Source organism: Saccopteryx leptura, chromosome 11 (assembly GCF_036850995.1).
Source record: "Saccopteryx leptura isolate mSacLep1 chromosome 11, mSacLep1_pri_phased_curated, whole genome shotgun sequence".
Taxonomy (NCBI): Eukaryota; Metazoa; Chordata; class Mammalia; order Chiroptera; family Emballonuridae; genus Saccopteryx; species Saccopteryx leptura.
This window is the reverse complement of record NC_089513.1, coordinates 80,572,234-80,584,212: the sequence shown is the minus strand read 5'-3', so window position 1 is coordinate 80,584,212 and position 11,979 is coordinate 80,572,234. Positions and strand designations below refer to the sequence as shown.

The following is an 11,979-nucleotide window of genomic DNA, read 5'->3' as shown; positions in this document are numbered from 1 at the left end:
ATATAGATAGGACACGTAGAACTCTGTTCTTATAATTTCTCTAGTTTTTCGACTTTCTTTGTTGATTTTCTGATTATGCCTGAGCCCGCCAAGTCCGCGCCCGCCCCGAAGAAGGGCTCCAAGAAGGCAGTGACCAAGGCGCAGAAGAAGGACGGCAAAAAGCGCAAGCGCAGCCGCAAGGAGAGCTACTCGGTGTACGTGTACAAGGTGCTGAAACAGGTGCACCCCGACACCGGCATCTCGTCCAAGGCTATGGGCATCATGAACTCGTTCGTCAACGACATCTTCGAGCGCATCGCAGGCGAGGCGTCGCGCCTGGCGCATTACAACAAGCGCTCGACCATCACGTCTCGGGAGATCCAGACGGCCGTGCGCCTGCTGCTGCCCGGGGAGCTGGCCAAGCACGCCGTGTCCGAGGGCACCAAGGCCGTCACCAAGTACACCAGCGCCAAATAATTACCTCTTGAGAGCATTTCTCGATCCAAAGGCTCTTTTCAGAGCCACTCAGTTGTCAATATTAGAGCTGTAGGTACACATTTCAAATATGAAACGAAGTGCTGTACAGAAGCTCTCGTAAGTACAGGTGTAATTTTTCAAAGTATTAAAACGTAGAATAACGCAATATATTTAAGGGTATATGCGTGTAAAGTCAGGAAAGCGTAGCAACAGCGAACACCAAAGTCAGGACGGTGGTTATTTTCAGGTCAGGGGAATCGAACACCCATGCTGTTGAGAAAGAAAACAATTGTTTAAACGTATTTTAATTTCCATCGTAACAATATAAGTGTGGTTTCTTTAGCGCCTTTGGTGTATCATACTATTTTAGTATCTAAAATAGTACCAGAGGGCAAATGTAGGAAAGGGTCAAAATATATTATCAAGTTTCTTAAGGCCGCCTCAAATGGGTTGTCATTTGTAAACAAGTATAAAAGAGCTATTTTAAAGTAAAACGGAGCTGCCATGCCAGTGGAACTGCGTTGTTCCACTGGAGGGTTGTAGCGGGGTAATAACCTTTGGACTGGGCCTAGGACAACATTGTGTACTTAAGAACTGCTTGCAAAGAAAACAAGAAAGCAAATATTTTAACCACTGAACTGATGGCTACAAGGTTGAAGATTAAAAATATTTAGAATTAGAGCTACCATGCTAACTTTTCTGCACCAACAATGCCTTTCTCCTATATATATATATATGTATTTGTTCCCCTTCCCTTTCTCATAGACACTCCCTAGTGTTTGTCTCATCCCGACACTGGACTCCTACCTGAATCAAGCTGTCCCTGATTTCAAATCAATGCTTGTAGTTTTTCACTTTCCAAGGCCTTATTTTTTCAGTTAACAAGTAAAATGTAGAGGAAGACTCATGTTTTCCAAGACCCCCTGTCGGGAGCCGATCCACTAATGCTGGCTAACTAGGTCACAGCAGAAGAAGATCCACAACTGCTGGTTGACAAAGTCACAGCAAAAGAAGATAGAGTCACCGCAGTAAGACCAACAGCTGCGGGTTGACAAAGTCACCGCAAGGAAAGGCACGATACTTCCCCCTTTAATCTTTTGAATTAATCTGGCCTTATATCCCCCCTTTTTCTGGGTGTGTGCTATTATTTGTGGCACAGGGATAATAGTACCGTACTTTCCCTGTAGATTTGTAGTAATTTCTTTGGAAATGAGACAGAAGGTGTAAGTTCCACAGAAAAGCCTGTAAGCCCCTTGAACTGGGCTCATAAACATAAGAGGCTGGCTATGATATCCCTCATAAAGGGTTAAGTTTGTAGGAGAATTTCTTCTTATTAATCATGTTAGAAAGAATATAGCTAGAACTTAGCTAGTGTATGAATATAGTAAATAAATAAAGTTTGACTAGACAATAGAATCTTAGGTAAGGTGTTATGGAATGGCCCGTTGCATGGCCTGGGATAGGAATGCAGTCAGCAAGAAAAGAATGTTTTGCTAAGAGAATTGTTTTATGACTGAAGGCAGTTGCTGGACTTTCTCAGTAAGACACTCATGAGATTTATAAACTTTCCCAAAAATTCTTTCTTCTGATAATGAGAGGTATGGCGGGGGGCATCCATAGAAGCAATAGCAATTAATGTCTTCTGAAATTATGTTGCTACTAAGCTATCTTGCGAGTGCACTCTATATATCTTTAAGTAAAAGTTACTCTTAATGTTATGTCAATTTCTTAACGGGCAAGCCTTTTGTTATCTTGTGAGGAAAGTTAGGACACTGCATAAACTCAAGGCCATTTGCCTGAGCAAGCGGTGGTCATTTGCTAGTCCTTAATGATTTTGTCTGTTAATCTCTCTCTGCCCCTTGACTCACAACAGTAAAGTTGAGTTATTAGTTAGTACTAATCCTTTAAAAGCTTTTACCGATGTTATCGCTATTCAAGTTATTTTTTAATTGTACTTTGAATGATTTGCCACCTGATTTGTAGTTTACAGATATAAATTAACTGTTATCTGGAAACATGTAAACATAGTGAAACAGAAGCAATGATTAATACCATGTAATTGTAACTTGGTGTGTGTGTATAAAAAAGGAGCTGTACTAGCATTTGGTAGAGATGCCTGGCAGTAAATGCTAACTAGAGAATAAAGAGAAAGAAAAGAATTCGGCTCTCTCACTCGATTTCGCCGACGCCGTCTCTTCCTGTGGGACCCCTGGATCCCCCCCGGGGCTGGACCCCGGCAACCCCCCAGTAGAACTCTGCCACTTTACCTTCTGAAACGAAACCACCAACGTATTCCTTTGTTTAGACAGACACCTTGCTCTGGTACCAGTACATTTACCAAAAGGAGATTAGTAATGGCCAGGACCATCTGGACTCCAGATCTCTGGCGCAGGGTTACGTAGGCTCCAGACAGTTCCAAGGCTTAGCTGGAAGTTGGACGGTGGGAGTGGGGGTGGGGGACGCAGGCTCAACCGTCACCTCCGACATCGTGACCGGAATACGTCCCCCCACATTTCCAGCACCAGAGTTAACCTTTTTCGATGAAAGCTTGGCCAGAAAAGGGCCTTTAGTTTTGTTACAGAGCGAGTTTGTGGTTTCAATCTGAGAACATTAAAATTGATTCACAGCCGGCAGATTAGGAGACGAACCGGGAAGAGGGAGGGAGGAAGCAGAGAGCCTGTGACGGTGGGAGGGAGCTCCTCCTTCACAAATGGAAAGTGAGGATTCTCCAGATTCAGAAAGTTAAGACCCGAGTTAAAACACGGACAACCCGGTCAGTGGTACTTTACAAACTGGTTGGCCTCGGGTTTAGGGAGGGGCCGCATCTGAGAATAGAAATTAGCAAGGCCGTTACATTAAAAATCAAAATCAATTTAAGGGACACTGACCTGGACCAAACAAGTTAGGAGTGAATACCTAGTATTAATCTATCTAGGTTGGGTTTCTGTGATCAGCCAGCGAAACCCTTGTCCAAAAATTGAATGCGACAACCCCCTCCCACAGGACTAATGGGTTCGTTGGCCCTCCCAGAAACTGTCCCCCGAGCAAAAACAGGCTGTCCTCCACTCATCTATTGGCAGTCCCGGAGTTGTCCACAAAAAGGACCAAAGCCGCGCACAGCTCTTTCCGAGGGAAAGTGGGTGGCCCTGAAAAGGGCCTTTGGTAAGACGCGATTAAAGGAATAGGAACGACTGACTCAACCGCCGAAGCCGTAGAGGGTGCGACCCTGGCGCTTGAGCGCGTAGACCACATCCATGGCCGTGACCGTCTTGCGCTTGGCGTGCTCCGTGTAGGTGACGGCGTCCCGGATCACGTTCTCCAGGAACACTTTGAGAACCCCGCGGGTCTCCTCGTAGATGAGCCCAGAGATGCGCTTGACGCCGCCGCGCCGGGCCAGGCGCCGGATAGCGGGCTTGGTGATGCCCTGGATGTTGTCGCGCAGCACCTTACGGTGGCGCTTGGCGCCCCCTTTGCCGAGACCCTTCCCGCCCTTGCCGCGACCAGACATTGTCAAGACACCGGAGGTAAGAGTTGTGCCAGCGCCGTCAGCAACTCCCTCTTATAGGGAACCCTAGCGGACCAGAGTGAAAACCTCAAAGAACTGCGGCTGGAAGTCCCTCTGGGTTGTAGAAGACCTAGAAGCGGAAACCCCATTACGTGTACTAGTTTCTTTCTCCCTGCCCCCGGAAATTCTTTTGAATCCTCAACACCCGTGTTGTTTGTCCTCCTACTTTATTTAATGTGTCTCGCGCCCTATCCAAATTTTTTAAAAAACAAAACCTTAACATTGTAGAGAATATGTTTTAAAAAGCAATGACGAAAATTTTAGGTTTCATTTCTTTAACCCTGCCGGCATGAGTTTTGTTTCAGGGCTTGCGGCAGGACAAAGGAATGTCCGATGTCACAATTCCGAGAAGTCTTGGACGGTTGAAACTGCTGACGGTTGGAAATGTACAAACATCCGTAATTAGTGGAAAGCACCCCTACGCCCCCTTCCTACTTCCCTAACCTAACCGTTAAAACGTGTCCTAAGACTGTAGCTGGGGCTGCTCTCCCTTACGAGACAGCCTGGCAGGTTTTCTTTCTAATAAAGCCTGATTCTCTAAACCTTTCGGTTGCCCGTCTTCTTTTCAGTCTAACATTTGGTGCCAAAACCCGGGATAGGGTACTGGCTGCCTGGACGATCCCCCTTTTCCGGCCAAGCTTACAACCAGGGAAGCGGTGGACAGCGACAGCTCATTTTGGGCTTACTCCCCGATTCTGCTTGGACATGTGATTGTGGGTTGATTGGCCGGCACTCCAACCCTATCCCAAACCCCTGCTGACCCAGAGGCAAGGATCCCTCGGTTTCTCCAGAATCCGGTAGGCTCCCTTTATTCCTCCCAATAAACCCCCTTAGTTCTCATGGGCCGAGATTAGCAAGGACATTACTCCGGGTGACTTGCCCCTACAGATTACTTAACAAGTCCAGGTGCCTGGCCAAGTTGCCCTTCTCTTCTCTGGAACTGGGATCCCGGTGATGACCGACCTCCTCCCATTCTACCTACTATGAAACAAATAGTGAAAAGAGTTTGAGGGTTCTCTTCTCTTTTTCTATTTTCAGCCAACCATGGACTCTTCCCAATCTCTATCCTCAAAAGCAACTCCATTAGGTTGCCTCCTAAAAAATTTCGTCAAACTCGGTGTATGGCCAGTAGCCACGGCCACCATCACAGCCGCCTGGCCCAGTAGTCAAACCCAATGGTACCTATCACCTAGTTCAGGAATTGTGGACTATTAACGCAGCGGTATTGCCCATTACCCCAGTGGTACCAAACCCCCTACACCATTCTCCCCCCCCCCCCATTTCTTCAAATAACACCTTCTTCACGGTCTTAGACCTTAAAGACGCCTTCTTTACCATTCCCCTTCATCCGGAATGCCAAAACCTCTTTGCCTTTACTTGGACTGACCGGATACCGTGCACTCCCAACAACTGACCTGGAGGGTTCTCCCTCAGGGATTCAAGGATAGCCCTCATTTCTTCAGTCAGGCCTTAGCTACAGACCTTAAATCTCTTTCTCTTCCCCAAAGTACTATCTTACAATATATAGATGATTTCCTCCTTTGTAGTCCTACATGGGAAGCATCCAGGGCAGACACAAACAAACTACTAAACTTCTTAGCACAAAAGGGCTGTAGAGTATCCCCTTCCAGAGTTCAGCTTTCACAGACAACCGTTACCTACCTGGGACTGCAATTCTCACCAGGCCATAAAGCCATCGCCACAGACGAAAGCATCTGATAGCCTCGATCCCTACCCCCACTAATAAAGAAGAACTACTTTCATTCCTAGGAATTGCCAGCTTTCTCTGATCTTGGATCCCAAACTACAGCCTTCTGGCCAAGCCACTCTTTGAGGCCACCAAAGGGGACTCTAACGAGCCCCTAGATCCAAGATACCCAATTAAAACACCATTTTCTGAGTTACAAAAGGCCTTACCGAGGCACCAACCTTACACCTTCCTGACATCCAGTCTGAATTTCTCCTATAGGTACATGAGAAACAGGGTCTCGCCCTTGGAGTATTAGGACCCCAGAAGGGACCTTTCTTCACCCCAGTTGCCTACTTGTCCAAACCACCTGATCCTACCTGCAAGGACTGGGCACCTGGCTTGCAGGCCCTAGCGTCCATGGCCCTCCTAGCACTCAAAAGCAAAAAAACTCTCCCTAGGACAGAAAGTTATCAAATCATCCCATAACCTACAAGACCTAGTCTCCAACAAGGCTACCTATCATCTCTCTCCTTCTCGTCTTCAGCAATTTCATATTATCTTCCTCAAAAATTCAGAATTCTCCTTTCAACCCTGTTCCAGTCTAAATCCAGCCACTCTACTCCCCCACACTCCACAACCACTCGAACACTCCTGTGTTGAAGTCCTAACTCACATCAACTCATCCTTCCCGCATTTAACCTCAAACCCCCTTTCATCTCCTGGTTCTACATTATTTGTAGATGGTAGAGCTATTAAGACAAAACACGGAACCACTCTAGCAGGCCATGCCACCATAACTGACTCGCATCATGTATTTGAAGCTCAATCCCTGCCTGAAAACACCACTTCCCAACAGGCTGAATTTATAGCATTGACTAGAGCGCTCACCCTTACTGCCAATAAATCGGTTAATATCTACACTGACTCTAAATACTGTTACCACATCCTCCATTCATTCTACCAGCCGCCATTTGGCGTAAGTGAGGTTTCCTCACAACCAAGGGAAGCCCACTTCAAAACCATATACCTTTATTCAAAATCTTTTAGATATAGCTTTATTGCCAAAACAGGCAGCCATAATACATTACAAAGGCCATAAAAAAAAACTCAAATTCTATCAACATTGGAAATAACCTGGCAGATCAAGTGGCAAAGCAGATTGCCACCCAACCTCCCACTTCTCATATTTACTTTCTATCATCCTACCAACCCCAATATTCCACAAAAGAAACCACCTCTTATAAAACACTTGCAAAACAAGGGGACTGGTACACCCAGGGAGGAAAAATCATCCTTCCCCAAACCCAGGCAGAAAACATCTGGCAAACCATTCATAACTCCTTCCACATAGGCTACAAAAACCTCATCTACATTTCCACTTTCCTAACAGAACCCAATCTATCTACTCTCTTAAAAATCATCACGTCCTCATGTTCTATCTGTACCCCATGCTCCTCACAGGGAGGAATACTTCCAAAATCATTTCCAGCACATCAAGCGAGGGGGACCCTCCCTGGTCAGGATTGGCAAATTGACTTCACTCATATGCCCCTCCCAAAAGGAAACAAATTCATTCTTACTCTTGTATATACTCTCTCTGGCTGGATCGAGGCTTTTCCAACCAAAAAAGAAGATGCTAACACAGTTATCTCAGCTCTAACAGAACACATTATTCCTAGATTTGGGCTACCTTCCTCCTTCCAATCAGACAACGAACTAGCCTTTATCTCCCAAGTCATTCAATCCATCACATCTTCCTTAGGACTAAAATGGCAACTGCACATTCCATACCACCCCCAGTCCTCAGGAAAAGTTGAGAGGGCCAACCAAGTCCTCATACACCACCTAAAATACGTATTCTTGAACTAAACCTCCCTTGGCCTCAGCTTCTTCCCTTAGCCTTAATGAGAATCAGCGCCATGCCCCAAAAGCCTCTAAACCTTAGACCATTTGAAATCATGTATGGCTGCCCATTCATACTAAATTCCAACTTATTTACCACCCCCAATCCATCAATGGGCTCATACTTTCCTTCACTGGCACACATGTGAGCTAATCTGCAAAAGGAAGTACACAGGCTCCTTGCACAGCCCTTTCCAACCATGAACTCACACCTATCAATCCTCCCTGGGGACCAGGTCTACAAGAGGACATGGGGGAAATCCCCTCTCCAGCCTATCTGGACAGGGACCCATACTGTTATCCTGTCCACCCCTACCGCCATCAAAGTGGAAGGAGACTCACACTGGACTCACCTCTCCCACATTAAGCCTTATACCACCAGTACCCCTAAAACCTACATCTCCACCCCCCACAGGTCCTCTGCCTCTCAAGATCTCCACATGTTCCTTTATCCAAGAAGAACCAGACCAGTCCATCTCGTAATGCTCCTCCAAGAGGCCGTATCCCAGTCCAGCGGGCACTCACAACAGGCAACCGCCAATTACCACCTTGCCAGATTCTTCTACTTCCTTCTTCAGGCCTCGAGGACCTCTCCTGGTTTAGGCCTCACTCCAGAGAAATTGACAGACTGCTCAATTGGATGCAGGACTTGGCCTAGCAAGGTTCTCTACTTGAATTTTCTTCAAAAGAAACAGCAGCTTTTCAATTTCTTCTTCTCTTCCTTTTAATCACCCCTAATGCCAACCACCATGCCCCCAGTTCTTGATCTCCTAACACCAGTTCTACTTTCTGTCTTACTGGGTGCCACATATGCCGCCCCCATCTCCTCTCTCCTAGAGGCCACATATATAGAATACCCTCTTAACCTCACTCAAAGACTTTTAATTAAAGCTAATTCTTCCTATGCAGTTAACTGCTGGATGTGTATGTCTATGTCCTCCTCAGCCTACTCTGCCCTCCCTATCCCAAACAACAACACCCACCTTCTACAGACAGCTCTCATATACCAAACCCAAAAAGGGGTTCCTTCTTTGAGAGCTGACACTCTTATAGGGGATTATCCCACTTCAGCCACCAACCGAGCAAATAAGCTATAACAAACCTATTGTTTCCAGCTCAAAATATTAAAACCCTAAATTCCCCCTGCTCGGGGACCAGTCACCCTGAACACCCCCCTGCTTTCACCTGCCCCTTTGTGCTTTACTGCTCAAGGGGCTGTCCCAGTGGGTCACCTCCCTTCTGACCTCTGCAACACCACAATAACTATCCAATTTCCCAAAGACCATCAGAATCATCGAGTTAACTATCAAGTCTCTCCAGAAGCAAATGGATTATTTTCTAATCCCGTTTGATTCACAAGACCCCCTACTCTTATAGCTTCACAACATAAATGCTCCTATCCCAGCACACAGCTATATCCCTGGCTCACTACCCCTACCACACAGTTGCAATGCTCTAAGCAGGCCTCTGACCATGTCTCCCCCCTAGTAGGGGCTGCACTTTCCTCCACCTTGACTGTCTGGAGTTCAGAGCTGGATGGACGAAACCGACCCCTTGTCCATCTATTCTCTATTCACCTCTCAGCCTGCCTCACCCAATCAGGGGCTTTCTACTTGTGTGGGACCAACACCTATATGTGTCTCCCTACTAATTGGACAGGAACCTGTACCCTAGTCTATCTCACCCCAAATATCAACCTAATCCCACCCCATGAGCCTCTTCCAATTCCTAGTACACTACCTGTCAATATAAGGACCAAACGAGCTGTACAGGTAATTCCTCTTCTTGTTGCTTTAGGAATCTCTACAGGAGTAGGTCTAGGGGAAGGAAGACTGGCCACTGCCCTGTCTTATTACCACTCTCTCTCTCTGAAGACCCCCAAAACTCCCTGAAAGAAATTGCCTCCACCCTAGTAAAACTCCAGGATCAAATTGATTCCCTAGTCACTGTCACGCTACAAAATCGCCAAGGACATGATCTCTTAACAGCAGAGAAAGGAGGTATTTGTGTCTTTCTAGGAGAATAGTGTTGCTTTTACCTTAACCAGTCAGGGCTAGAGACGCAGCAATCAAATTAAAGGAACAAGCCCAGCAAATTCGTGAAAAACAAACCCAATCGTAGACTCAGTGGTTTCGCACAAACTGGGTGTCTTGACTATTGCCTTTCATTGTTCCACTCACTTTCCTATTTATTATTCTAGCTTTTAGACCCTGACTCTTAAGTCTGTTCACTAGCTTCTTACAGAACTGCATGCAGGCCTTCGCCAATCAGAAAATTGGAGAAATCTACCTAGCCCTACACACCAACCCTGAAACCTGCCCTTGCAAAACAGAAAAATTTAGACCCCTGTAAATAAACCCCTACCCATCAGGAAGCCATCACTGCACCTCTCTATTACCCTCTGAGAGTAATCCTTAGGCCATAACCCTTCACAGCCCCTACTCAGGAGGAAGAAGTTACAGAAGATGATGACCTCCATCCCCTTTCCCTTAAGCCTCTCTGGGAATCATTCTCTAATAGTCAGGAATCTTAGGTTTCATTTCTTTAATCCTGCCGGCATGAGGTTCATTTCAGGGCTTGTGGCGGGTGACCAACCACAAAGGAATGTCCAACGTCACAATTCCGAGAAGTCATGGACGGTTGAAACTGCTGACGGTTGGAAATGTACAAACTTCCGTAATTAGTGGAAAGCACCCCTACACCAGCGATAGTGCAGCCAATTGGCAAATACCCTGCCACCCTTCCTACTCCCCTAACCTGACCGTTAAAACGTGTCCTAAGACTGTAGCTGGGGCTGCTCTCCCTTACGAGACAGCCTGGCAGGTTTTCTTTCTAATAATAAAGCTTGATTCCCTAAACCTTTTCGGTTGCCAGTCTTCTTTTCAGTCTAACAGAAAATATTTTGGTTTTGTCTTTACATACATATATTTTTCTTTCTCTAACAGTATTTACATAAGGCTATGCCATTTTGGAACGTTTTTCTTCTTAATATACAGGAGAGACACACTCCATATACTGACTGCGCAGAAACAGAACAAGATGGAATAAGAAGGCAAAGAATTTTAACATCTTCCAGATATATTGTTAAATTCTCTTCACCAAAGGTATCAATTTTCATTTTCAACAGCAGCTCCTGGTATGTCTTACTAATAATGGGTAGAACCACTTAAACATAATTCCAACAACCCAGATATAGAGAATTAACTTAAAACAACTGGTCAATCAGTACAACAACACAGCAAATATTTCCCCACTGACTTGAGGAACTTTATCGTAATTGAACATTTCACTTAAAATTAATTCTTGAGTGTTTATTGTTCTGCTGTTCAGTCTATGTATAGTGCTGAAGTATTACAATTATTTCTAATGTTGAAAAATAGTTTAGTGTATGGCAGTGAATTCTCACCCATTTTTTCCTCAAAAATTCTATATCACTATTCCTTTGTCTTAAAGTTACAAAAATGTTTTGTCTACATAGAAATTCTCTTAGCACTCTGGTCAAACTGTGTTAAAGCTATCCATTTGTTTGGGTAAATTTATCTTTGAAATACTGTGTTCTCTCAACCTGAAAAATACTACCAATCTACTTATATACCTCAGTAGAGTGTTTTCTAGATAATCTATCATTTTAAAAATAAAAAAAACTGACATTAGTTACAAGAGCAATTAATTTTTATTAGTGGAATATGTAGAAAGTTCAAAGGAAGAGAAAAGAAAGATACTTCTCTTATTATATTTATCCAACCTTAGTTAGCTGAAATACATTTTACAGACTCTTCTCTATTAAAATTCAGTAAAATTTCCACCAATCAGAAGCTCCTTTCCTATATAATTTTTTTATATTATAAACTAGTTATAAGGTTAGCAACGGATGGGTATCTGTGTGGACGAAAAAGGAACCAGATGCTGAACCTGACAAGGTTCCTGCACGGTGGATAGTCTGAAATTAAGACTTCTAACTAAAAGCAGCTCATGGTAGGTAGTCTTGTCCTAGGGAGGCATTGTTCTCTAACAAAAGTCAGTGCTTCCCTTAATTGAGCCTGTAGTCTTTCTGCACCTACATTAACTTTCAAATGTAAGAGTAATCTTTTTTTTCCCTGTCCCCCAGGCCACAGCCACCCCACCACAGCAGAAACCATAAACCTTCTTATTGTTACTATTATGTTCATTGTTAACTGCTAATTATCTTGTACCTGCCTGTGTAAAAGAAGTATGTGTCTCTATACATTTTGCTTTTCACCCAATCCCAGAGACACCCCCACCCCCACCGTGCTCTGCCTTTTCTCACCTCCTTAAATCTATCACCAACAGATTTCCTTTAACCCCCTTACATCTTCCCCTTTGATTCTGATGTATAAAATAAGGG

At 44.8% G+C, this 11,979-nt stretch overlaps 2 protein-coding genes across 2 annotated transcripts; one reads left to right on the top strand and one right to left on the bottom strand.

Annotated features, from left to right (window-relative positions):
* The first annotated feature begins 68 nt into the window (after positions 1 to 68).
* On the top strand, positions 69 to 781 carry LOC136383296 (histone H2B type 1-K). Its single transcript, XM_066353039.1, has one exon. The coding sequence runs from the start codon at positions 76 to 78 to the stop codon at positions 454 to 456; it is 381 nt and encodes a 126-aa protein (XP_066209136.1). The 5' UTR covers positions 69 to 75; the 3' UTR covers positions 457 to 781.
* A 2,659-nt stretch (positions 782 to 3,440) lies between these two features.
* On the bottom strand, positions 3,441 to 4,543 carry H4C9 (H4 clustered histone 9). The gene has a single exon (XM_066352889.1). The coding sequence runs from the start codon at positions 3,962 to 3,964 to the stop codon at positions 3,653 to 3,655; it is 312 nt and encodes a 103-aa protein (XP_066208986.1). The 5' UTR covers positions 3,965 to 4,543; the 3' UTR covers positions 3,441 to 3,652.
* Positions 4,544 to 11,979: the final 7,436 nt, after the last annotated feature.